The following is a 27,075-nucleotide window of genomic DNA, read 5'->3' as shown; positions in this document are numbered from 1 at the left end:
CAAGCAGTAGTTTTAAGCAAACTTGCGTTTTAAAATTTTTTTTTTTTTAAAAGGGTTGATCGCATTGCTTTTTTAAAACGATTGAGAGCAGCTTTAAACTGGAGTGGACAACTAACCAGATTGGCTGCATTTCTTGCAAACAATTTGTAGCAAATTAATGTAACGTAACAAAAAAACTCTAATTCTCTAACATTTCAATAGCAAATTGTTGTCATTGTTGCCTAAACAAGTTTTTTTTTGTTGTTGTTTTTTTTTTTAACTGACCCTTTTATTTGAATTCTGGTGTGCATTAATGCTTGTGAAGTTGTATTTGAATTGTTTTCCAAAAAAAAAAACAAGTCCATGTTTACTAATAATGTACATTGGTGTTCGTATCTAAATACTGTGATACAAGTTATACACTACTAAAACGTGTGCTAACAATCACTGCAGTGTTTATTCCTGAAAACAACTGATATTTTGAAGATAAAATAAAACACGCATTATGGATATTAATACAAGTATGTCTGCATATGGAAGTATTTGGTCATTTTTGGAGTGTAATATTATCATTTTCTCTTTATTGAATCCATACAGTAACAGTTTTACCTAAACCTCCATTCTGTCTTTCGTTGCCAAGTCTAAGGTTTACCTGATAAATTTGATATAACTGTGAATAAAATACATATTTTAGGTTTGGTAGGGGGGACGTCTTTGAATTTTTGGTATTGTATTTAGTTTTTATCAGTCACTGGGTTAGTTTATCTACGCAGATCTGGCAACCCTGGTTCTGCAAACGTGTGCGGCTCGTTTCAGCGAAATACGATCCTGTCAGGAGACCAGCAGCATCGGACATAAAAATTTTAGAGATAAAAAGAAACGAGGGTTTAATATAAAGGTATTCTTACGAGATTTAAGCGCACTTTGCCGCCTTTAAATCACGAGACGACTGTTTATTTTGGGGACGTCACGTGGGACCCGGAAAGTGCAAGATGCAAAAAACAGCTACGCATCGTATGAGAGGATTAACACTGATTTCGAGCTTATGTGTCACTTGAAAAAGTAAAGTATTGAACTCGCGCTTATTTAGGGGGCTTAGTTGAAAGCCGAATGGTTAATATTTATGCTCTTACTCATTTCAAGACGAACAGATGAGCTCGCGCGGGTGGGGGTTGACAGAAAGCGCAGCCGGCGGAAGTGAGTTTGGGTCAGAAGCAGGCTGGGGTTTAACAGCGCGGCATGGTCGCACTCGCATTTTATAAAGCAAGAGCGGGGATATCAGATGCGGTGTGAGTTGGGCACACACACCACACAGACAGAGAGGACAGGACAGTGTCGTGTTGTTTGCCGGTTGTTAGTTTGACTCGTGGCTGGGCGCGAGCTGCTCTTTGTCCTCCGGAAGCTGCTTCGAGTTCTCCTCGAGTGCGTGATGCGTTCCCCACAACACACGGGAGAAACACAACAAACCATAGGAATGATTCTCAGGTGTCACAGTCTAAATGTCGTGAGTGCGCAGTGGGGACTTCAGTATTCTTTGCGAACTAATAATATATACAAAGTACTGTGCAAAAGTTTTAGGCCCCATTTCGAGTATTTTCCTCAACAAAAAATGGTTTAAAGCCAGTTATTTCTGTCTTTTGCTGTAGGGAATTTCATCAGTTTACATTTCCAAACATTCATTTTTACCATGACTTGTAATAATCCGGTGAGATTTTTATATGACCAGCGCAGCAGCCAGTGCTGCCACCACAGAGATCTGAGATCTCATCAGCATCATCCATCTTCACATCAATCAGTCTGAGGTTTTCATGAAGAAAACTGAGACTAAATCCACAAAAGAACTGTGGGGCGTGTGGGTGACGAGCTCCCAAAGCGCTTCAGGGAAACCTCTGTCAGTGGCACAGTGATTCGGGGGGTCCCTTCGGGGGTTATGCATAAGAATGTCATCAGAATCATTTCCTACGAGTGAAAATCGTTTGAGAGTTGACACACACACAGTCTAGTTGTATTTTGCTCAGAAAGGAGACAGGAATCCAACGTCTCTTCAGTTTTCATAATTCCAGACTTTTTCACTTTTTTTAAATTGCGATGAAAATGCATCATATTTTGTTATAAAAGGGTTGACATGGGATATAGAGCAAAACAAACACTATTTTTGGGCCTTCAACCCTCCCAAAATGAGTATGAGACGCGGCATCTGATGTCATTCATAAACTGTATTTTATTTGGTGAGTTCCTCTTAAACAACAAATGACCGCTTTCTCGTGAGTTACACTGAGATTCAAATTTCCATTTTTCATTCTTATTGATTTCTTGGTTCCCACCCGTGGCAATCCAGATCCCACGATGGCTGATAAGGGAACAGCAGGAAAAAAGTTCTCGTCCGCGATACCAGGGGTACAGGGGAGGGAAAAGCAGACGAAAAAAGCTGAAGAGATGGAGGAGGCCCTTTGGGAGAACCACGGGACAGTGACAGCGCAGCTACAGTTCCTAAAACGAAGCGGGGCTTTCATGGTCGACCCCTCTGGAAAGTGAGGGAACAGAGAAGACAAGAGCCAAAGCCTCGTCTGGCGTACAGCTCTCCTGAGGGACGATAAAACGGATACGCTTTCGGAACAGACAGAGCCCTTCTCACAGGGATTCCGGGGGGGGGGGGAACGACTCCAGAGGGGTTCACCCGCTGACCGCAGGGAACTGGAGAGAGAGCGACAGCGAGGACGGGGGGGGGACAGAAAACACGACAAGCTCGGTAAACACACGGATAGCCTTGCCTCGTAATGAAAGAGTGGGTTTAAAAACAGAAGAAGATTTATATCTGTCTGCATCTTGGGTGTCTGTGTGTGTCAGGCAGCGTGCAGAGCTGGAGGGAGAAGAGAAGGGATGTCCGGATTTGAGAGCTGTCTCACTAAAAAGGACGTGTTTACAGCTGTGCTCGGGAAGCAGAAGAAGGCACTGGACTGGGATCTTAAAGAGGTTTGTAAGGAATAGTTTGCCCCAAAAAAATTTAAGTTTGTTGAAAATGTCCCCCACCGCTCAAGTGACTGTCACTTCTGAAACGTAATGCACATTGATTCTTATTTCTTCACATAATCTGATTTGGTTTCTTTCCTTGTGTTGTTATCAGTCAAGCGTCAGCCTGAAGTTCAGATGTGATCGGGGTAAGGTGTACTGTGATGACGTGTCACCAGCGCTCGGTCACATCCGAGAAAGGACCCCACAGGAAGGAAAGCCAAGGTAAGGAGTCGTGACGAAGAGGATTAGGCTCAGGGACATCAGTGCCTGTCGTTTAGGGTTGAAAGTGCGTCTCGTCTTCACAGGAGCTGCAGAAGCTGACGCTGCTGCCACAATGGAACATCCCTCCTCCGGGAAAAGAGCCCAGTGTCTTTCGCTCAGCCTCACCCCCGCAACTGGAAGCTTCCACCCCCCCACTCCCCAACCCGTGTGGTCGCTGAGGTCGGATTATTTAAACGCTCAGGATTTGAAACAACGGCAAAGCATCCTCGCTCTGGTCGAGGGGAAGTCCTTCGTCCTCATTCCTTCCAGGTGTGTGACAGCTCAGCGGTTAAACTCAGTGCTCGATGGGATCCTTTATCCTCAATGCGTTGTGTTCACGATCCTCTGCAGATTGCCAGTTCAGGTTATACGGATCTTCCTGCACACAGTTTGGCTTCAAAGACTCTGATGTAAACATTGATGTGAAGTTTCCATCCCATGTGAGTAGAAAGTGCTTGTCGGAAATACACTATAATAGATCTTTAATATTATATACCATAAACCAGTCATAAGGGTCAGTTGAGATTTATCTGAAAGCTGAATAAATAATCTTTCCATTGATGTGTGGTTTGTTAGGAGGACAATATTTGTCTGAGATACAACTATTTGAAAATCTGGAATCTGAGGGTGTAAAAAAATCTAAATATTGAGAAAAAATCATCTTTAAAGTTGTCCAAATTAATTCTTAGCAATGATATTACTAATCAAAAATTAAGTTTTGATATATTTACGGTAGGAAATTTACAAAATATCTTCATGGAACATGATCTTTACTTAAAATCCTAATGATTTTTGGCATAAAAGAAAAATCCATAATTTTGACCCATACAGTGTATTTTTGGCTATTGCTACAAATATACCCCAGAGACTTAAGACTGCTTTTGTGCTGCAGGGTTACATTTTAGATTTATATAAACATTTAAAATGGGTAATTTTTATTTCATCATTGTTTCCTTAATTTAAACTAGTTGTTTAACTACATTCGTACACCTAGCATTGGTCCTTTTCAGTCATTATAGGCATCATAAGTAATGTATCAATTATTAAGGCTGTGCCTCTCAGAAGGTGAGATACTATCGGCTCAAACCCTTGACAGACGGCTAATTATCACTGACATGTGTTCACATGTGGTGTCTCAGTTCACTGTGTTTATACTTTGATAGCAAACACATGAACTATGGCATATGTATTTGATAAGATTCCTTTCCTCAAACACCCAAGTGTTGTCCAGTTTTTGAGAATGTTTGGTCTCATGTTTTACAAAAAAATGTGAAGTTTGGTCAGTAAGTGTTTTGTAATTAAGAAAAAAATCATCTCTCATCAGTTCCAGCATCCTGATGTTCTGCTTGTGGCTCAAGAGCATCTCTCTAAAAGTGGTGAGTTGAAAGTTGAAAAGCAGTGAAAGTGAACTCCTCAGTGTTTTCATCGGCTGTGGTGAAAAAGAGCAGGCTATAGAGTTAGAGACACACTCATACTTGTTTTTTTTTTCTATGCGGATTGTAATATCATACATGTATACTTTTTAGCATAACTTTATAAGCATTTTACAATAAAGCACCACCAATGCAGAATAAAATGACTGTTTTATTTTCATTTCCACAGCTCTGTTTGTCAGTGTGGAGGGAGACTTCCATCGGAGGATGCCTTTGTAGTCGTGTGCAAAGAGAAATCAAGGTCTGCGTTTCCTTGCTTATTGTTCCAGTGTATATAATGAAGTTACCCTGCTTCTAAATGTGTGTATGCATTGCCATTTAAATGTTTGGAGTCAGTAAGGTAATTTTTATATTTATAAAGAAATTAATACGTTCATTCAGCAAGCATACATTAAATTGATCAAAAGTGATCTTTTGGAACTTTATACTTATAAAAACGATGTAATGTTATGATGCTGAAAAATTCAGCTTCATATATTCATCTGATCATATATTCACATAGAAAACAGTTCTTTTTAAAACATCTTAAAAACTATTTCACAATATTTCAGTTTTTACTGTATTTTTGATTAAATTCATCTTTGGTGAGAATAAGAGATTTATTTCAAAAACATTAAAACATCTTACATATGTTATGTATGTATTTATTTATTTACTTACTTATTTTTTTATCTCCAAAGCGGTCTGATCTGCAAAGTCAGCGCAGGCAATGAAAGTGCATGCTTGACAACAGCATATTTATCTGAGCTGGCGAATCTGGAGCCACAACTCGTCCCGCTGGTCGTATGCTTTAGATACTGGGCTAAGGTGAGACTGATGTGCTATTTAATTCAGAAGGTAGCATGTAGGGTAAAAAAAAATAGTATTTGTCTCTTTAATGTTCCTTTATTTTTTTAACATTTGTGAAATGTGATTTGTTTGTGTGAATCAGATCTGTTGTGTGGACCAGATGGACGAAGGTGGACTTCCATCCTACTGCTTGCCCCTCATGGTCATCAGCTTCCTGCAGCGATGCAAAGAAAACCCGTCTTACCGGTCATACCTCGAATCTGTGGTGTGTGATTCAACATTAATGCAACAGTTGATAAAAGTTTATAGGACCAATGCCTGATTATTGCATCTGGAACCTTATGAAGAGGTAACATGAGATAATGTGCAGTCAGATGGCCATTATAGCAAAACACAGCCATGACACGGTGATTAGGACCAATGCAGTAATTAACACACTTACTACACATCTACTCACCGAATCAGTGAATGAATGTGAGAAAATTGCATTTGAAGCTGAAATTAAATAGTTTAATGATCTGTACAATCATTAACAGAATACTGCAGTTGACCAATCACATGCAAGTATTTCAGAGAGCCTTGTAATAAACAACAATATGGGATTTACACCAATGAGAGACAAAACTTGAAGGGATAGTTCACCCAAAAATGAAATTCGCTGATAATTCACACCCTCAGGCATCGAAGATTCGCTGAAACCGTGCTCTTTGGGGATTTATAAAATGCAAGTCAGCAGCGACTGTCACTGTGAAAGTCAAAGTCAAAAAAACGCATATCAGAGAACACAAGTCAGGCTCCTGACTATGTATTTGAGGTCTTGTGAAGCGAAACGATTGGTCTGTGCAAGAAACTGCAAACAATACATGGTTTCTCGTTGTTGGTTAAGACTAGTTTATTCACTTTATATGCTGTAGATGTACAAAAACATCCACGTTTCACGTCATTATTGGGTGCTTTAATAATATAATTGCGTATATATTCAGGTAATAATGTTTTAAATAATGTTCAGTTTCTTGCACAGACTGATCGTTTCACTTCATAAGAACTCTATGTATCATCAGGAGTATAAGTTTTGTGTTGCCTGATATGCTTTTTTATTTTCAAAAGCTGGTGCGTTTTATGAAATGCCAAATAAAAATCTTCTTTACTGTTCTATTGAAAAAAAAAGAAAATAAAGTCACCTATATCTTGGATTCCTTGAGCAAATGAGTTATTTAACATCAAATGTTCAATTCTGGATGAAATCTATCTTTAAACAAGATTATTTAGAAAGTTTATCCCCGATGTTTATTGTGCCAGTTTTTATACGAAGTTTTTTTTATTTTTTATTGTGAGGTAACGTTTGATTTTTGAAGCGGCCTACAGTAAGATTCAGAGACTAATGCTGTGTTCTGTTTTAGGGTTTTGCCCCTGAGTAAACTGAAGAGTTTCTCCTTAACTGGGGTTGAAAAAAGGACATGTGCTTTGGGTATATTGATCAGACCTCAAGCGACTCGTCCCAAGATAAAGTCAAGAAGGGGGGAAGGTGAGCCTCTCATTCCTGATCTGTACGTCACAGCGTTTGATTTGAAGGCAACTTTGAGGTCGGGCCAAAAAGAGTTTGAACAAAATCCTGAGTTGTGATTTGTCTTTTCTTCAATAGTGTCCACTGGTTTTCAAAGTCCGCAGTCCTTCTGTGCTGCTAGGGAAGCTGTGGATCGAGCTATTACGGTATTATTCACTGGAATTCCAAATACCTGAGAAAGTCATTAGCGTGCGCACAAACGGTGACCTGTGGCGTGATCTGAAAGACTGGCCCAAAAAGAGGATTGCAATAGAAGGTATGCGATCTAGTCATTTCTTTATATGTTTAGATATGAATCAGATCAACACTCATCTTTGTTTTCTTCTCAGATCCGTTCGCCGTCCAGAGGAACGTGGCTCGGATGTTGAATAGTCAGATGATGTTTGAGTATTTGGTGCATTGCCTCAAAACAACTTACAAGTACTTCGCTTCTCCTTCAAAAAGCACAGCAGGGAAGCTCAGTTCAAGCAGTCAGTCTGGCAGATCTGTGAGAGCTGCGAATCATGTCGATTCGGTGAAGAGAAGCCCGAAAGTGGATTTGAAGCGGTCTCGTGTGAGGTCCAGTCCGCAGAGCGCTGAAGAGCTGGAAGACTCTGACTGCGTCATTGAGCTGGAGCCGGACGAGGAGGAGGACGCCGAGTCTGACCTGGAGACCGAGGTGTGCAATGAGCGTGAATGCACTGATCTTAAAAAAAAAACAAAAAACTAATAAACAGACAAAAGCACATAGCAGAAGTAATTAAACCTAAACCAATTATTTGGTTTTCTTGAGGTTTTCTTTTTATTCCTCGTGCAGTGAGTTTAGCCACTTTTCAGATGAACAAACTCTGGCTGTTCAAATTCATTACTATAAAATTCAACATTGCTTTAAGTCAACAGATTTTAAATGTAATATGGGTGCAATGTTGTTATTGTCTAAATCATGTTATAACTAAATCATTTTCGCTAATTGCAATAAAGCTGAAGTAAAAAATAATTACAAAAAAAATATTTTTTTCATACTAGATGAAAACTTAACTCGCCAACTAACTGAAATAAAATTGAAGCTAAAGCTAAAATTAAAATAATTACTAAATAGAAATATTTAAAAAAGACAAAAGCACATAGCACAATTACTAAAGCTTAAATAAATTAAAATGAAAACTGATGATATAAAAATAAAAGCCAATTCAAAATATTCAGAAAAGAAATACTAGAATAGTACATAAATAATATTAAAATAACTGGTTGAGTGGTAATATGATTTTACCCAAAACAGTCCAGAAAAGTCAAGCAAAATTATATTCAAGAAAAAATATCTTTTTTTTTTCATGAATGTGAGCTGCTTAGGTAAATTTGTCTTGTTTTAAAAGTCATCGGATGCGAAATTCACTTTTGTTGTTGTTTGAACATAAATGTGTGTTGGAAGTGTGTGTAGACATTAGTGATGCACGGGTCATATTCTTTTCCAACCCACGGGTCCTGCTTTTCTGAAATTATTTGGCCCGCACAGCAAATAAAGTAAAATTTCTTGACCCGACCCGACCCGCGGGGACATCACGCAATTTACGTTGCTATGTAGACCTTCGTATTGTAACCTTATCAAAGAACCTAATAAAATGTTAAAATATATGGTGATATTTTACTGACAAATGTCGAGAGCGCATTATTGTAGCGCGAAATTACATTAAAACAATGTGTGAGCACAAATCTCTCCGCTCGTGCGCGGATTTTCTTGATCACGCACAAAACCATAGGCACTCTCAAATAAAAGATACTCTAGACAAAAACACTTCTCGCAATTAAAACGTGTCTCTCCTCTCGATCAAACTGTGTCCTGTGCACGCTCAAATCTCTCTGGGCTCATACACTGTAGATATTAATTCTTTTTGCACCTGAATTAAACGTTGTCAAAAGTTATCAACCAATCAATTTAATGTACTTCTATATATAAATTTATGTAACAATAAATGCTCTAATTGCATCGCTGTTTGGACATTTATTGGGAGTTTAATTAATTAATTTGTTTATTTATTTATTTTTAAATCCAGTGTTGAATTCAGTTCAGAATTTTTCTCCATGAAAATCCACCTAATATTAGCTATACATTTAATGGCACCCTTTTTTAAACAGTGAATATACAGTTATGATATGATAGTGATAGTGACATGTTATTACATTGTTTGCAAATGCATTAAAACCCATAGAATATAATGTAGTCCGGTTTTGTGCAAGAACAAAGAAAATTTGCGTGCGAGCGGAGAGATTTGCGATCACGCATTTTATTAATGTGCTTTTGTGCTACAATAATGTGCTCTCGACATTTGTCAGTAAAATAACGCCATAAAAATATATATTCCAAATATTTAAAATAGGCTATAGGGAATTGCACACAACATGCATGGATTTTATTTTATTTTGTTTTTAATGACCCGCCCCAACCCGCCTCGCAAATAAAGTGCCAATTTCTTTACCCACCCCAACCCGACCCGCGGGTTCCGCAGGTTATGAGTCGACCCGCGCATCACTAGTAGACATCCACCCTATAACGATAAAAATCCACCCAGTGGTTTTTTTTTTAAATCCCATTTCTCAGGCTGCTCTGAGATTCCTGTCAGAATGACGTAGTTCTGCACAGGCCCCTCCCACGATAGTTGATTGACAGGGCCGTCTTGCCTTAGACCCGCCCTGAGTGAGCTGAGAGCTGTCCACCATTGTGTGTCGACTCCGGTGCAGGGGATGACAAGAATGTCTCCGATTAAGTGACTGAGGTGTTTTCTTGTTGGATGTAATAATGAACATAGCAGTCATCATTTACTCCCAACATCTGAGCCGCTGAAGATGCAGAGGATTAATGTTACTTTTGTTTTTGAAGGAAATGCGCCGATCCCCGATCTGCCTAAATGTGTCTATTTTCGTGCGAATCATTCGTGATCCAGCTTCATCTCCAGTAGAAGTGATTATAAGGGTTTTTTTTATGAATCTTTGCAAATCGCCTTTCCTAATATGTGCTGGTTAGCAAGTTTCGCTGCTGAAGATTACAGTCTGTTTGTCACCCAACGGAAGAGAGGGGCGGGGTCAGCTGAGCTCATTAGCATTTAAAGCAACATGGACGAGAACAGTGTGCTGAAAACAGCTGTTTTTGACAGGGTAAAAGGGTGTTTTTACACTACCATTGAGAAATTTCAACCAAAGTATGTTATAGACTTTTCATTAAGACCCTAAAGAATCATATCAACTTGTGGAAAATGGGCATCTGATGACCCCTTTAAGGAAATTGGTTGTTTTCCAGTTAAAATAAGACAAAGATAATCACAAACACTTTTGCAGTGTAATTTCAGCTTAAATGGTCTTGTAAAATAGTGGAGAATCTGTTTTTGCATTAGTGACCCTCTGACACATAACAAATGAACATTTATAGGGTGAAGATGAGGAAGATGAAGACATAGAGCTGGACAGATCTGGATGTGATCATTCTGGCGATGAGATCTTCCCGTTCGAGCGGGAGATGAGTGATGATGGGGGGTCTGATGCGGGTGATCCAGAGGAAGCAGCGTCTCTCCTAAACAAACCCAAAGCCGAGCTTACCAAATCTGAATCTCCTCAGACGGCTCCTGAAGGCTTTCAGTTTGTCTTCAGCAAGCGCTTTTTCAGTAATGGCAAGGTAAAATGCTTTTTTTTTTTACCTCATATGCATGGCTACTAAGTCTGTGTGAATCCATCCACTCGTGTTATTAGTAGTAAAAAGTAAAAGGTTTGTCATTGTTGCGAGATATTCAGCTGCTCTTGTTGAGCAATTGTTGAGAAAGTTGATTAAATATGAAAATATTTCTTTTGACATTTATTCATAATTTCGACGTTTAATAACTTCCTGCATCAGCCATTCCAGCACATCTTCTCTCTGTCTTATTTATTGACAGACTAACCTTCATTTTCTCCGTTAGCCCCCCGTTCTGATATGCAGTCTTTGTAAGAGCGATGGGCATTTGAAACAGGACTGTCCCGAGGACTTCAAAAGAGTGGAGCTGGAACCCCTTCCACTTATGACCCTAGACTTCCTCCAGATCCTCAATGAAGTCTGTGAGCAATGCTACTGTAAGTACTCTGTCAATATATTCAGCAAAACACGATTTTCCAGGCATTCCTTTTTAGTTGTTGTTATTTTTGTGAACTAAACCAGAGAATGAAGAATATTGTGGATGTCTGTAGGCTTATATTTATTATATTGTATAGGGATGCACGATATATCAGCCACCATATCGGTATCGGCCGATAAATGCTTAATTATTCTGTTGTCGGTATCGGTCCGATATCTTAAAAGCGATAAATAATGCATTATGTCCTTCAGAAACACTTGACTTGAGACAACTTGTTTGCATTATTTATGCACTATTTTATTTATTTGTAAGACTTTTTATGATGAAATTTGGTAATAGGAGAGTAAAACTGTTTTTAAAATGTACACTGTTCAAACTAGGCTGCTTATGTTGAAGTGTTTGGGATGTGGCTTTTAATGATGAGACCTTTTTTGTAATCAGGCTCTCAAAAGTATATAAAAATTTGGATAGAGATTTATCAGCCAACATATTGTTTATCGGTTTTTAAAAAAAATAAAATTAAATAAATAATATCGGTTATCGGTATCGGCCAAAATTTTCATATCGGTGCGTCCCTAATATTGTAATTAGGGTGATAATGTTTTGTAATCTAATGAATTACATGATGTACCGATTAATAAATTGAATTAATGACAAATGAATTGCACATAAATTTTGACTTGGAACTTACCCCAGAAGATCATTTTAAAATCATAATTTTGTTAGATGAGAACAGTATTGCATAGACCTTACAAAAAGTAGCTTTAGAAAGAAACGTTTTAATTCAGTATTGCATAAATTATTATTATTATTTTTTTTTTTTTAAGAAAAATTAATATTGAAAAATGAAATGATTGGGGAAAAATGTATCTCTCAATTTGAAATTTTCAAATTAAAACCTCAAGCAAGTGGCCTCTGCTTATTTATCCTGAAAACATTTAATTTTTATTGGACATTATGTAGCATTAGTAACTAGACAAAAAAGTTCGTAAAGACAAACTTTAGGTTGGCTTGAGAAAGCCTAGCCTGAAAGTTTTAAGCAGTTGTTGCCTGACCAGAGAGTTTGAAAAAGTTTGAAATGTTTAAAAAAGTTTTAAGTTTGATGGCAAGTTACTAGCATGTCACTAGCATGTTTCTAGCATTATAAGCATGTTACTAGCATTTTCCTAGCATGATAACCAAGTGAGTAGCATGTCACTAGCATGATTAGCAAGTGACTAGCATGTTCCTAGCATGATTAGCATGTTCCTAGCATGATTAGCAGGTGATTAGCATTTTGCTAGCATGATTCTAGCATGTTTAACAAGTGACTAGCATGTCGCTAGCATGTTTCTAGCATGTTTAACAAGTGACTAGGATGTCGGTAGCATGTTTCTAGCATGATTAGCATGTGACTAGCATGTTGCTAGCATGATTAGCAGGTGATTAGCATTTCACTAGCATGATTTCCAAGTGACTAGCATGTCGCTAGCATGTTTCTAGCATGATTAGCAGGTGATTAGCATTTCACTAGCATGATTTCCAAGTGACTAGCATGTCGCTAGCATGATTTTTAAGTTACTAGCATTTCGCTAGCATGTTTCTAGCATGATTATCAAGTGACTAGCATGTCGCTAGCATGTTTCTAGCATGATTAGCAAGTGACTAGCATGTTCCTAGCATGATTAGCAAGTGACTAGCATGTTCCTAGCATGATTAGCAAGTGACTAGCATTTTCCTAGCATGATTAGCAGGTGATAAGCATTTCACTAGCATGATTTCCAAGTGACTAGCATGTCGCTAGCATGATTTTTAAGTTACAGGCATGTCGCTAGCATGTTCCTAGCATGATCAGCAAGTGACTAGCATGTCGCTAGCATGTTTCTAGCATGATTAGCAAGTGACTAGCATGTTTCTAGCATGATTAGCATGTGACTAGCATGTTTCTAACATTATTAGCATGTTGCTAGGATGGATAGATAGATAGATAGATAGATAGATAGATAGATAGATAGATAGATAGATAGATAGATAGATAGATAGATAGATAGAAACAGTCAGATAATAGATAGATAGATAGATAGATAGATAGATAGATAGATAGATAGATAGATAGATAGATAGATAGATGAGTCTGAATGAGTTTGAATGGGTTAGTAATAGTATATAGAAGGTAAGTCTGATTGAGTCTAATGGGCTTCAGTGTGTTTAGATTTGAATTTTTGACAGTTGGAGTTTACGGAATGTTCCAGTTGAGCAGAGGCTTTTCAATGCAAGTCTATGGGATTTTTTTTTTATGATTTTTAATCTTCATTTTTATGAAAACTATAAGTCGGATCAGTCCTAAAAAGATATAGCACACTAAGTCAGATCAGTCTGAAGAGCTGGACTGAGTTTGGTGGTTCTAGCTTGAAAGCTCTAGGAGGAGTAGCATTCAGAAATTTTAGTCTCATAAGAATAATAATAATAATAATAACTAGAATGTAAAGTTAGTGAACTAACTTTGATGTTGGCTTGGCCTTGGGCCAAAAGAGCCACTGTTATTGTGCGTCCAACCTTCTTGAGCTGCCTTGGTGGAAAAAAAAAAACTTCCTACAGTATTTTTCAATGGACCCTTGCTGTTTTCTGTTCCAATAAAAAGCCTTGGTTATGACAACAGTTTCAACAGTTTTGGCTAGCTGTATGCGAAATAAGTCATGCCTTTTCCCCCTGTTTGCTATTTCCCAGTCCTCTAAACTGAAGTGTTGTATGCAACAACACAGAAGGTAAAAGAAACAATGTGGTTTAAGTCAAGGTGAAAATTGATATGAAAATAGATAAGTAATATAGTTTCTTTTCTTCACTTTATGTGTGATAACTTGATAAATATGTTGTCAATACTATTAAAATAAGAAAAAAACGTAATGGTACTTAGGGGATTACAGTTTTTGCATAAATACTATATTGGGCTTTATTAAAGTTTATGAAAATAGAATGCATGTATATGCATTTTATACTTATGCACATAAATGGAACATTTTAAAATCTTTGAAAAGATATTGAAGTATTTTCTATCCTGTGGCGCCATCGTGTGGACAACATTAGCATTGTGGCCTTCATTTCTGAACAACATCATTATGAAAGGGGCCAAAATTTTATGAATGATTACAAATATTTAATGATTAGTTCACTGATAATATACCCACATTAAAATCGAATTTACTGATTCTGTATCTTATTTCATGCTTTAAGAGTTTATTTTTCAACTTACATTTTTAAGCAGTGATGAATGATAACTATGTGAGTTGCTAAATTGTATTTTGGAATTATAATACATAAACTATATAATGATGACAAAATTACAACAGTTACAACAGTCTGTAACTCGAGAGATCGATGCAATGTCTTTTTCTGGCCTAAGACAAAAAAATATCTCACAAGCACTCATTTTAATCTCTATAATATATTCTTCTAATTGTTTTGTACTGATTCACTGGAGAGTTTTAATGTAAAAGGCTGTAGTTTCAGTATGTAGACCTTTTTCCCCATGCCAGTGTTGAAGTCTCGAGCCGTCAGAGAGTCTGCTGCAAATCATTCAATTTCACAATATACCAGCTCACAAAAATCTGAATTTAGCCGTTGGTGTGTTCTTATGGGTGGATTGTGTGCAATCGCTGTAATATTTTATTTTTAAAAGGTCTTAAACAGGAATAAACTCGTTTGTTGTGAGGTCGTTGTGAAGCCCCGCGGTCTCGCGTTGTCAAAATAGATGACGCAAATCGTTCATTTTCAAACTTCAACAGCTGAAAAACACCCACTTTTAGCTCTTGGTGTGTTCTAATGGGTGGATTGTGTGCAATCGCTGTAATATTTTATTTTTATAAGGTCTTAAACAAGAATAAATTCGTTTGTTGTGAGCTCGTATTGCGACTGCACGAGAAGCCGCGCCGTCTCGCGCTGTCAAAAGAGCTGACGCAAATCCTTCATTTTCCACACTTCAGCAGCTGAAAAACACCCACTTTTAGCTCTTGGTTTGTTCTAATGGGTTGATTGTGTGCAATCGCTATAATATTTTATTTTTAATGGTCTTAAACAAGAATAAATTCGTTTCTTGCGAGCTCGTTTTGTAACTGCACGAGAAGCCGCGCCGTCTCGCGCTGTCAAAAGAGCTGACGCAAATCCTTCATTTTCCACACTTCAACAGCTGAAAAACACCCACTTCTTAGCTCTTGGTTTGTTCTAATGGGCGGATTGTGTGCAATCGCTGTAATATTTTACTTTTAAAAGGTCTTAAACAAGAATAAACCCCGTTTGTTGTGAGCTCGTAGTGCGACTGCACGAGAAGCCGCGCGGGCTCGCGCTGTCAAAAGAGCTGACGCAAATCCTTCATTTTCCACACTTCAACAGCTGAAAAACACCCACTTTTAGCTCTTGGTTTGTTCTAATGGGTGGATTGTGTGCAATCGCTGTAATATTTTATTTTTAAATGGTCTTAAACAAGAATAAATTCGTTTCTTGCGAGCTCGTTGTGTCACTGCACGAGAATAATAAGCCTCCACAAGCTTTCCTGGTTACGGTTGCCAGATGTCAAGAGATTAAATCCCCCAATCAGAGCTTTTCTCATTACCATGCAAGCAAACCATGCAAGTTGACGTTAGCTTAATTTGTGCTTAATAATTTTAATGAAATGTAAAAAGTGACAATAATCGTGATCAATAATCTTGATTATATTTTTGGGGAAAAGAATCATGATTAACCATTTAACCCTATTGTGAAAAGTGCTATACAAATAAACTTGAATTGATCAGTGTTAATTTGACATTGCTGTATTCATCTTTTAGATTCTTTTTTAATTATTTTTTTTTTTTTAACAAATGTTGAAATTTAGCTTGCACTTGTTGTTTGCATATAGTTTCAGTGACTTATAAAAATGGTTGACTTCATTTAGGTGACTTTGCACCAGATGATGTGGAGGTGAAAGTCAGAGAACATATTTTGCAAGATTTCGAGACTTTCCTGAGATGCCAAGTGCCAGGTAAGTACGAAAAAACTATTTGGCAACACTTTACATAAAGCCTTTATGCATTATAAAGGTATTCATAATGCAGGTTGTAATGCATTATATCTTTTTATAATTAACTGTAACTAATGTTAAAATGCAGTATGGTATTTGGAATATTTGTTTGTCACGTGTTTTATACTTTCTAAAGGTGTAACAATGAATAAGATAAGTGGTTACAATTATTCATGAGATCATTTGATGCATTATGAGGTGAATTACAAGGCATCAAATCTGCTTTTATAATGCATTACACATAAAGGAAATACTCATGAGGAAAAGAATGCAGTGGACTGAAAAGAGCTTCTTATACCAAGTCACATTGAAATACCAACCGTTATTATTCTTCTAAAATAGAATATGAAGGAATATTTACAGCTCATTCAGTCAAACTGATGGACAAGGATTATTTGTAGTTCAGCCTTATGATTTTAAATCATCAGATTCAGTCTTTTGGAGTTGAACTTCCTCAAACCATTGCCTTTATCCCTATGCATGTCTGTACTTTTTCTGCACTAAAGGCTCCTGTCACTGAGACAAATTCATTGTGTGTGTGTGTTAACATTCTTCTGATTCTGGAAAAGGCCAATCAGAAGTCAGAAGATTTGACACATATGTAATGGGAAAACTATACAGATGCTTATTCATTAATGTGTATTTTTAACAGGTGCCAAGTTGGTTTTGTTCGGCTCATCCAAGAATGGGTTTGGTTTTAAACAGAGTGACTTGGACATCTGTATGACTCTAGAAGGCCAGGACACAGCGGAGGTACTGTGACTTATTTCTACAATTATACCAGGTCTTCATGACCAGTGCTGGGGAAAGAAAGATTCTTTTAAAAGTAATGCATAACAATACATTAAATATTAATCACACTACTTAGTTACTTTACATGGAAAGTAGTGCGTTACATTACTTTTGCGTTACTTTTTAAATCTGGGCTGGGCTTGCTGCTTTGTTTTAATATAAAAAGTTATATTTTTGCCAAACGTAAAAGCCCTTTCACCCCAAATGTGAAATAAATTATCTTATTTATCTAAAGTCATTTTTGCATATTAGTATGGTTGAACTGAATTTTTGTTTTTAAATAAGTGGAAATAAATAGTATTTTATTTATAAATAATCCTGAAAAATTGTATATAGCAGTTTTTACAAACATATGGAGCAGCACAACTGTTTTCAACATTGATAATAATCAGAAATGTTTCTTGAGCAGCAAATCAGCATATTAGAATGATTTCTGAAGACTGGTGTAATGATGCTGAAAATCCAGCTTTGATCACAGAAATAAATTACATTTGAACAGATATTCACTTAGAAAAGAGTTCTTTTAAAATGCAAAAATATTTCACAATGTTACTGTTTTTACTGTATTTTTGATCAAATAAATGCAGCTTTGATGAGCAAATAAGACCAGTTTTAAAAAACGTGACTAAATCTTACCCAACCAGATAAACGGATTGTTAAACCTATATTTAAGCTCTTTTAGACCCTGTTTGCACCTGTGTTTTGCATTGATTGCGTGTGTGATTCTGGCTCCTCTCACAGGGTTTGGACTCTATGGCTGTTATCGAGAGTTTGGCTAAAGCGCTGCGGAAACACCACAGTAAGCTCTCCGTCTCAGTGTTTGACAGTAATTCTGAAACTGCCTGTTGTTTACACTACACTTCAGTGTTCATGAATGAAATTGAGCTTTATTATGGAGTTTTGAGACTTTTAGGAAAGAAAAGACTGTATTGTTCCTACACTGTGTGCTCTCTCCGTACCTCTAATCTTCTGAATGGTTAATGAAATGACAAAGAGCCTGTCTGAATGCTTCAGGCAACCTCCGTTTACTCGAAATGTGTGTTGTTCAAATAAATCAGTGGTTTTGTTTTACACCCCATCTCTCTCTGCCTCTGCCATGTCTATTTATCCATTCATTTTAGGCCTGAGAAACATCCTACCTATTACTACTGCAAAAGTCCCAATTGTGAAGTTTTACCACACCAAAACTGGACTAGAGGGAGATATAAGCTTGTACAATACACTGGTGAGAGAATAAACCGGACACAACAGTATCGCAGTTGTTTATAGAGCTAATTTTCCTAAGAAGAGAGCCCTCTTTACATATTTATCATGTGGTTTCCGCAAAAATGATGGACAGTTCCTTCCTTATCGCAAACGTTTAAACATTGTTTTGTCATAAGACAAGTACTCTGCTTGTTTGGATTTCTTCAAACCCCTGCGCTCATAAAATCTCTTTTTTTTTTTTATTACAGATTTTAATTTGGTCGGACATCTCGTCATTAAATAGCCACTGCAGCATCTAAAGCTTGATTTTTGAAATGTAAATAAATTGCTTTTGTGATTTAGATTTGTTCATTATTTCATAATTTAGCTCTTGCCGTGTGTTTGTATGTAAAATAAATTCCTTTATGCTAGTTATTCCCACTTCTGCTCTCTAAAGATAAGTTTTCCACATGCACCACATTTGTTAATTTCATGCTTATTAATTCAGTAAAGTTACGAGAGTCATTTTATATTACCATATCATATTATTCTTTATATATTTGTCTTTCAGATATATTTTGTTTGTTTGAAGTGAATGTCTGTGTTCATCAATCAAGTCAAATCAAGTATTTATATGTAGATCAGGATCACATTAAAGACATCTTAATATCGTTACTTCTAACTAGCATTAAAAAGCAGGACTGGTTAAAATTCTTTATATCCCCCAAAATAAATTTTATAGAGGCTTCAGTTTTGGGATCTTTGGAAGCCTGTGTCCGCCACTGAAAAAAAAAAGGTTAATGCGGCTTTTTATCTCACAATTCTAACTTTCTTTCACAGAATTGCAAGATAAAAACTTGCAATTCTGACTTTTTCTCTCACAATTTTGTTGTATAAACTCACAATTACAAGTTAAGTCACAGTTGCGAGTTATAATGTCACGATTGCGAGTTATGTCACAATTGCAAGCTATAAAGTAACAACTGCGAGATAAAAACAATTCTGCAATTTTGACTGACTTTTTCTCACAATTCTGACTTTTTTTCTCAGAATTACATGATATAAAGTCACAATTGCGAGATATTAAGTCACAATTGCGAGATATTAAGTCACAATTGCGAGATATAAAGTCACAGTTGCGAGTTGCGAGATATAAAGTCAATTGCGAGATATAAAGTCACAGTTGCGAGATATAAAGTCAATTGCGAGAGATAGTCACAGTTGCGAGATATAAAGTCAATTGCGAGAGATAGTCACAGTTGCGAGATATAAAGTCACAGTTGCGAGATATAAAGTCACAGTTGCGAGATATAAAGTCAATTGCGAGATATAGTCACAATTGCGAGATATAAAGTCAATTGCGAGATATAAAGTCACAGTTGCGAGATATAAAGTAACAGTTGCGAGATATAAAGTCACAGTTGAGAGATATAAAGTCAATTGCGAGATATAGTCACAATTGCGAGATATAAAGTCACAGTTGCGAGATATAAAGTCAATTGCGAGATATAAAGTCACAGTTGAGAGATATAAAGTCAATTGCGAGATATAAAGTCACAGTTGCGAGATATAAAGTCACAGTTGCGAGATATAAAGTCACAGTTGAGAGATATAAAGTCAATTGCGAGATATAGTCACAATTGCGAGATATAAAGTCACAGTTGCGAGATATAAAGTCAATTGCGAGATATAAAGTCACAGTTGCGAGATTTAAAGTAAATTGCGAGATATAGTCACAATTGCGAGATATAAAGTCACAGTTGCGAGATATAAAGTCAATTGCGAGATATAGTCACAATTGCGAGATATAAAGTCACAGTTGCGAGATATAAAGTCACAGTTGCGAGATATAAAGTCACAGTTGCGAGATATAAAGTCAATTGCGAGATATAGTCACAATTGCGAGATATAAAGTCACAATTGCGAGATATAAAGTCACAGGTGCGAGATATAAAGTAACAATTGTAAGATAAAGACTTGCAATTCTGCCTTTTTTCTCACAATTGTGACTTTGTCTCTCAATTCTGACTTTATTATGAGTTTATATCATGCAGTTCTGAGAAAAAAAGTTTTTATTTTTTATTCAGTGGCGTATACGGGCTTTCATAGGGATCAGTGGATAGAGGCTTTCATTTGTATTACATATTGAAACGATGTCAAACAAATATTTAAAATATCAAATATTTAATATATTGTCTTGTATATATTATCTTGAATTATTGTTAAAATGTATTTATGATCACAAATTTTAATGTTAGATGCAATTATTTGCACAGTTAATCAGTATTACTCTCCTGGTCTTTCTGTTGTAAATGTGCTGAATTTCAGGTCACAGTCTTTATCTACATCGAAATGTTTGTTTTAGGTTTTTATACAGTTATAACTGTTTTTTTTGTTTGTTTTTTTTGTACATTTACTAAATATTTTTCATGTAATATATATTTAAGTGAAAAACAGTGATAAGTGTTACATATTACAGTGAGTGCTTTGTATAACAACAAGGTACTGACCCTAAACCTCACTTTAAACTCATATTAAGTCCAAGTAGTTAACCTTATATTACTCACTAGCCTCTGATGTAAGTGCACATAATCTCAAATGAACAGCAACCGAGATTTTTCCATTTGATGTTCCTCAGGCTTTGCACAACACGCAGTTACTGGCATCATACGCTGCGATCGACGCTCGGGTGAAGATCCTCTGCTACGTCATGAAAGTGTTCGCTAAAGTGAGTTTGACACATTCATTAAATGTCGAAGAGATGTTACACATCAGTGGCTGCGCTTGAAGCTAGAGTGAGAAAGAAAGCTGCCTTTGGAGAAGAGCTTCTGCACTGGGTTCAGTGAGATGCATCACAGCGATGTTTTGTGTTTTCAGGTCTGTGATATTGGCGATGCGTCCCGTGGGAGTCTGTCTTCATATGCCTACACCCTAATGGTGCTGTACTTCCTTCAACAAAGAAGCCCGCCTGTTATCCCAGTTCTCCAAGAGGTGTCTTTCTGGACCGTTATAACTTTCTTAATCACAGTTACTTGTAATAAATGATTCAAATACAAGGTTACAACACTTAATGCAGTACTTTAACCATTAATATACAAGCACATGTGAACACCAAAAATTCAGAATAATTTAGAAGTGAAGTAATCCATAGATATTTTCATAATCCTGATATATTTCAGCATAAATAATGAAAGGTAAAAATGTAAATAAATGGAACATTTATGATTATTTATAAGTCATTTTGTGTGTATTCTTCTATATTACATCCTAAACTACTGTATTTTGGTAGGACTGTGTGTGATTTTGTGTATGTTTTTGTAGATGTATGTTGGGGAGAAGAAGCCTGTAGTTCTTGTCGATGGCTGGGATGTACATTTCTTTAGTGATCTGAAGAACTTGGTGAGTGAGATTATTTTAATAGAATAGCTGATTGTAATTTTAAAGTGTTATAGTGTGATGTTTTAAACATAATGTGTAAAAGTGAATCTGAACTGGAGTTTGGCTCCTATATGAGTTTTATTATCCCAAATTATGCTTTTGTACAAAAACACCAAATAAATTTTACATACTTTAACAGACTAGTGTAATAACTTTGCTTGTGCAATCTTCTAATCCAACCCTACAAGAGTCCTCAAAGTCTTGGATTTTTAGTGTGCATTTCTAGTCAAGTCTCTTTTGCTCACCGAAGCTGACTTATTTGATCATAAATACAATAAAACAGTGATAATGTGAAATATTATTACAATTTAGAATAGCTGTTTTCAGGTGTATTCAGTGTCACGTCATCCTTCAGAAATCAGTCTAATATGCTGATTTGCTGCTCAAGAAACATTTCTGATTATTACAAAATATTACTGTTTTACTGTATTTTTTTAATAAAGAAATGCAACCTTAGTGAGAATTATAGACTACTTTTAAAAGCGCAGTTTTGATGAGTGCAGTAAGTACACTAGTGTAAATGTGATTTTATTAACAGTGGGAGGAGTCAAAGTTTTTATCTGTGTCAATACAACTTAACTTTGAAACCACATTTCTGTAAGGCCTGAGGAATATTGTGTGTTTCATCCGTGGTCAAATTTAGTTCAAAAAGGACAGTCATAAAGCATCCAGTGGAAACAGGTTTTTTTTTTTCTCCAGTTTTTTTTTTGTGTGTGTGTTCCTTGAACTTGTGGTTTAATAGTCAATGAGTCTGGGGTTGTTGTTGAATCCTCAGCATAAATACTGGCCGGGGTACAAGAAGAATAAGGAGTCGGTGGGCCAGCTGTGGTTTGGGCTGCTGCAGTTTTACACCGAGACGTTTGACTTCAAGGAGACTGTCGTCTGCATCCGCAGGAAAGAGCCTCTCACCACCTTCAAGAAGCAGTGGACCTCCAAACACCTCGCCATCGAGGGTAAGAGTGCTGAATATCAGACAAAGAACCTATGAATATGCAGCAATAACCTGTTACGCTCTCAGAAAAAAAAAGTACAAAATCTGTGACTGGGGCGGCACCTTTTCAAAAGATACACTTTTGTACCTATTAGGTTCTTATATGTACTTTTAAGGTATTAAAATGGACCTTTTGGTACAAATATATGTACCTTTTGTATTTGTTTCTTATGGGGACGTAAGGTAACTTCGCTATTCTTTATACTTAGCTAGTCAGTGATTTTTATTGCTCTTTATTGCTATTGATTTTTTTTTTACCGACTTCAGCCGAATTACTTCCTGTTTTGTGACAGACATCAAGGACGTGTGGTAATTTAAGTGCTGTCCGAATCCACATCTCTTGAGTCCTGCAAGAAGAGATCGATCTAAAAGTCATTTTGTAAATCCTTTACCACCAACTAAAACTGTTGCTCTTCACAGTAATGTGCATGCATTTAAAACACGAAAAATATTATTACTGAAAAAATGCAAAAAATTCACAATACAAGAATAATATTACGTCACCGCTCCACTACAGTGGGTGAGAGCTGTTACTTTTTAGAAATGGACATTATTATAGTATGCAATAGAATTTGTATTGCATTCCAAATATTACATTTTTTTTATTGCATTTTACTTATTATACACATTTATATAAATTAGGGTTTGCACATCTAATCATTTACAGAATTAACGTTAAATGACATGCTTCATTTTGAGAGATAAAATGCAAGACAGAAAGCCACATATTTTATGGCATAATTAAAGTAGGAGTAATGTAGTGCATTACTTTAAAACTGGCATTCCTCAGCGCTGTATGTGTTGCAAGATCGTAGTTGTTAATTTGTGTGTTTCTTTCAGATCCCTTTGATTTGAGTCACAATCTTGGAGCTGGTCTCTCACGGAGAAGTATGGCATGCTTTTGTGTTGTTTTTTTAAAGCTTTATTAAAGTTTATCTTCAGATGAAACACCTGTGTTTAGCTGCTGTTATCCATCAATGAGCTTGATTGTTTAAACCAGTTCAGATTAATATCTGCATGTGCAAGTTTTTTGTGTTCGAAGTGCATTTATAAATATATAGTTGTTGACTGTTGTTACTCATCCCAGGCTTTTTTGAAAACGACCCATGTCTTGATATCTTGTGGTCTAATGCAGTCGCATGCATGCATGTTTTCTTCCGTGTGGCTGTTTGCAGTGGCGAGCTTCATCATGAAGGCCTTCATCAACGCCCGCAGAGTTTTCGGCTCCCCCGTCAGAGATTTCCCTCCAGAGTATCCCAACAAAATGGTTTGTGTCCTTTATGTTGACCATCTGGGTCACACTTTAGTTTGGGGACCAAACCACACTTCTGCCTCAATAAACTCCTAATTTGCTGCTTCTTCATAGATAGTAAGGTAGTTGTTAATTTTAGGTATTGCGCTGGATCTAAAATATGCTCATGCAGAATAAGACATTAATATGTGCTTTATAAATGCTAATAAACAACCAATATAATAGCAATATGCATGCTAATAATTAACTTGTTAATAGTTAGAATTGGTCCCTAAACTAAAATGTTACCAAATTCTGTAAACCAGCTCACAAGTCATTGTACTTAATGTCTGTCTTGTGTTTGCAGGAGTATTTTTTTGACCCAGAGGTGCTGACAGAGGGCAAGCTAGCACCCAATGACCGCTGCTGCCGGATTTGTGGGAAGATTGGGCATTTTATGAAAGACTGTCCGATGCGGAAGAGGTAATTCAGCACAAGATCTGTTGTAGAAGATCTTTTTTACCTTTATAGAAGGTGAAGTTACTGTATTTACATGTGCAAAATACATGTTTCATTCACTTCCATAAATAATAATCCATAAAGAACATGCACTGCTGTTTAAAAGTTTGGGATCAGGAAGATTTTTATTATAGAAATGAATACTTTTATTCAGAAGGGACGCATTCAGATGATCAAAAGTGAGAGTAAAGACATTTAAATTGATTCAAATAAATGCTGTTCTCATCAGTTTTCAAATCAGTTTTTACAAAAATATGAAGCAGCACACCTGTTTTCAACATTGATAATAATCAGAAATGTTTCTCGAGGAGCAAATCATCATATTAGAATGATTTCTGAAGATCATGTGACACTGAAGACTAGAGTAATGATGCTGAAAATACAGCTGCGCATCACAGAAATAAATTATATGTCCACATATATTCACATAGAAAAACAACTATGACCCCAAATTTTTAAATGTAGTGCACATTTGCACGTTAAGATGAAAATAAAACCTTAATAAATCAGACATTGGATGCTTATAGTCTGATTTCGGTCGTTGTTGATTCATTTGTTTCCAGACAGAGACGTGACACTGATGGACGTGATGTGAACAGAGCCGATGGCAGAGGGATGACGGACGCTGGACGGTGGCGGCAGAGAGAGGAGAAGTGCTGTTATCTGTGCGGCTCCAGCACTCACATCAAGAAAGACTGCCTGCTGGCCAAATCTTTAGGTAGCTGCGCTCATCGCACTCTTTAAAGTACGATTTAGTTCTGCAGGAATCTCCTCATAGACGTCCATGCATTCTCTCTTTGCAGAATCCTCCCCAAACACACACCAAAGAAGCCCTGCGTCAGACAGGGACAGAGTAGTATGTCTCGTTTACACTTCTCATTATGTGCTAACACTGTAGTTTGTCTTGGAGCTCAACATGAAGAGCTCAGGTGGGTTCTCGTGTGTTTGCAGGACAGTCCTCAGCAGGACAGGAGAAAGAAGCCAAAAGCAAAGAGGATGATTTTGGGTCCCGAAGCAGGTGAGCGCACTACATGGTGATTTGTGCTGTGCTGAATGTGTTAGTGTTTAATTCTGTGTATATGGCCACGTACACACTGCAGATAAATTCAGTTGTCAGTTCACTTTTAGTCAGGATTGACAACTATATCAGCTGATGAAAAATGCAGGTAGTGGTATTAACGTTTACAGCAATTACACTCAGAATCAAACTGAACAACTAGCTGTTAATGGCACATATCGACTCATTTGTGTTGCCAGATCTTACTAGAAAAAACAGCAGATAGGAACGAGCCCATAATAAACTCAAATCCAAATGTGTTTTCTTGTGACCTGCACCTGTCTACTTTATTGACCCCATAAACTAGATCTCTTTATGAACAGCAAACCCGAAGATGCTTAAAGGGGACATCAGGTGCAAAATAAACCTGTCTTAGCAGTGTGTGGATAAAAATCCATTCACTCCTTTGTTTTTAATCCCCCAAAAACCTAAAGAGTCTCGATCATCAAGCCGCTTTGATCTTCTGAGCAGTGTGATGTCAAACTTTCAGTGGATTAGTTTTGTTTTTGATGGTAACGCGCCACTGAATACACAAGAAACAGAAGAGAGGGGCGGGGTGAGCAGTAGCTCCTTATCATTTAGAGACATGCACCGAAACGGCTCGCTGTGAACAGAGCTGTTCTTGACAAGGTGAAATGGGTGTTGTTTTACACAACCATTTAAGGGCAGACACTGCAGGCAAAAACACAGTTTTTTCATGCACCTGTCAATTTTTAGATTTTGGGCTTTTTGGCTTTTCATAAAGTGTTTTTTCAGACTCATGGAAAGAAAACATCCAGAAGACACTGTTAAGTGTTTCTTTTAAAGCACTTTATCTATTTGTGTCAATAGATTTCAATTACAATGCATATTTTTAAAGTTTTTTTTCTCCAACTCTGAGCCATAAATCTCCACTTCAGTGGCACTTACACACACCGAAGTTTACATATTTATTCCTGTCTATATTCTGAAGGTTTTTACCGAGGGATTTGTTCATATATAAATTTTACACAACATTGATTCCCCCCAAAATTGTGAAAATATATTGTTTTTTCCCAAAGTAATTTCTGTGACAAAAATTGACCCAGAATTCCCTCTCTCTGTTCTGAGTCTAATACTGGCAATGTCCTCGGAGCAACCCTCCAAACATCAGAAACAGGAGCAGCTGCTCTTTGCTCAGTGTGTAACTGATAATGTCCTGTTGTCATGTTTCTCTATCATGTTGTAGGTAGTCTTGCCAGCAGACATGCGTCATTAAATGCGTCTATGGAGAAGTGGAGCCCTTACAAGTAACTGATCTAAAGAGAGGCGCTCCAGGCTGAAGTGGGCCGGTTCTGGATCTACAGCAGCCCGAGCTCAGTATTATCATAAACCCCAGTTAGAACACCTTGATTAATGTGCCTTGTATCGGTGTCTAATTTTTAGTTTACTTTTTTCTAATTGTGGAATGAACGTGATGTTCCTCATTTGATCCGTTTTTATTTTTATTTTTTAAATTAAAAGTCCAGTTTGATACCTTCGTAATTTAGATAGTAGGCTCAATTTGTGCTTTAAATTTGCTTGAATAGTTTTAGTGAGACATTTGCACAGTCGTGCGTCTTGTGCGTGTGAAGCATTTTATTTTGTATAAATTGTACATAAAGAAATGCTGGTTGCGGTCTGTGCATTCACAGTTCTGCTGATATTACTGCCTGTTCATTGTGCTTTTTCAGTTTGTCTAGGCTTGGTTTTAGTTGC

At 36.9% G+C, this 27,075-nt stretch overlaps 1 protein-coding gene across 1 annotated transcript; it reads left to right on the top strand.

Annotated features, from left to right (window-relative positions):
• The first annotated feature begins 3,557 nt into the window (after positions 1-3,557).
• On the top strand, positions 3,558-26,896 carry LOC109087462 (terminal uridylyltransferase 7-like). The gene is given in 25 exon segments (XM_042757425.1): positions 3,558-3,692; positions 4,577-4,628; positions 4,855-4,898; positions 4,901-4,926; positions 5,366-5,492; positions 5,617-5,739; positions 7,117-7,294; positions 7,368-7,696; positions 10,439-10,681; positions 10,962-11,112; positions 16,021-16,107; positions 16,799-16,899; positions 17,680-17,737; positions 18,060-18,163; positions 20,762-20,851; positions 21,001-21,114; positions 21,445-21,522; positions 22,337-22,514; positions 23,393-23,440; positions 23,728-23,819; positions 24,151-24,266; positions 24,866-25,020; positions 25,106-25,158; positions 25,254-25,320; positions 26,567-26,896. Coding segments are annotated over 25 exon segments (2,814 nt in total). The 3' UTR covers positions 26,632-26,896.
• The last annotated feature ends 179 nt before the right edge of the window (positions 26,897-27,075 follow it).

The sequence above is a fragment of the Cyprinus carpio genome, chromosome A5 (assembly GCF_018340385.1).
Source record: "Cyprinus carpio isolate SPL01 chromosome A5, ASM1834038v1, whole genome shotgun sequence".
Classification (NCBI taxonomy): Eukaryota; Metazoa; Chordata; class Actinopteri; order Cypriniformes; family Cyprinidae; genus Cyprinus; species Cyprinus carpio.
The sequence above is the reverse complement of the archived record's forward strand: the minus strand, read 5'-3'. Positions and strand labels throughout refer to the sequence as shown.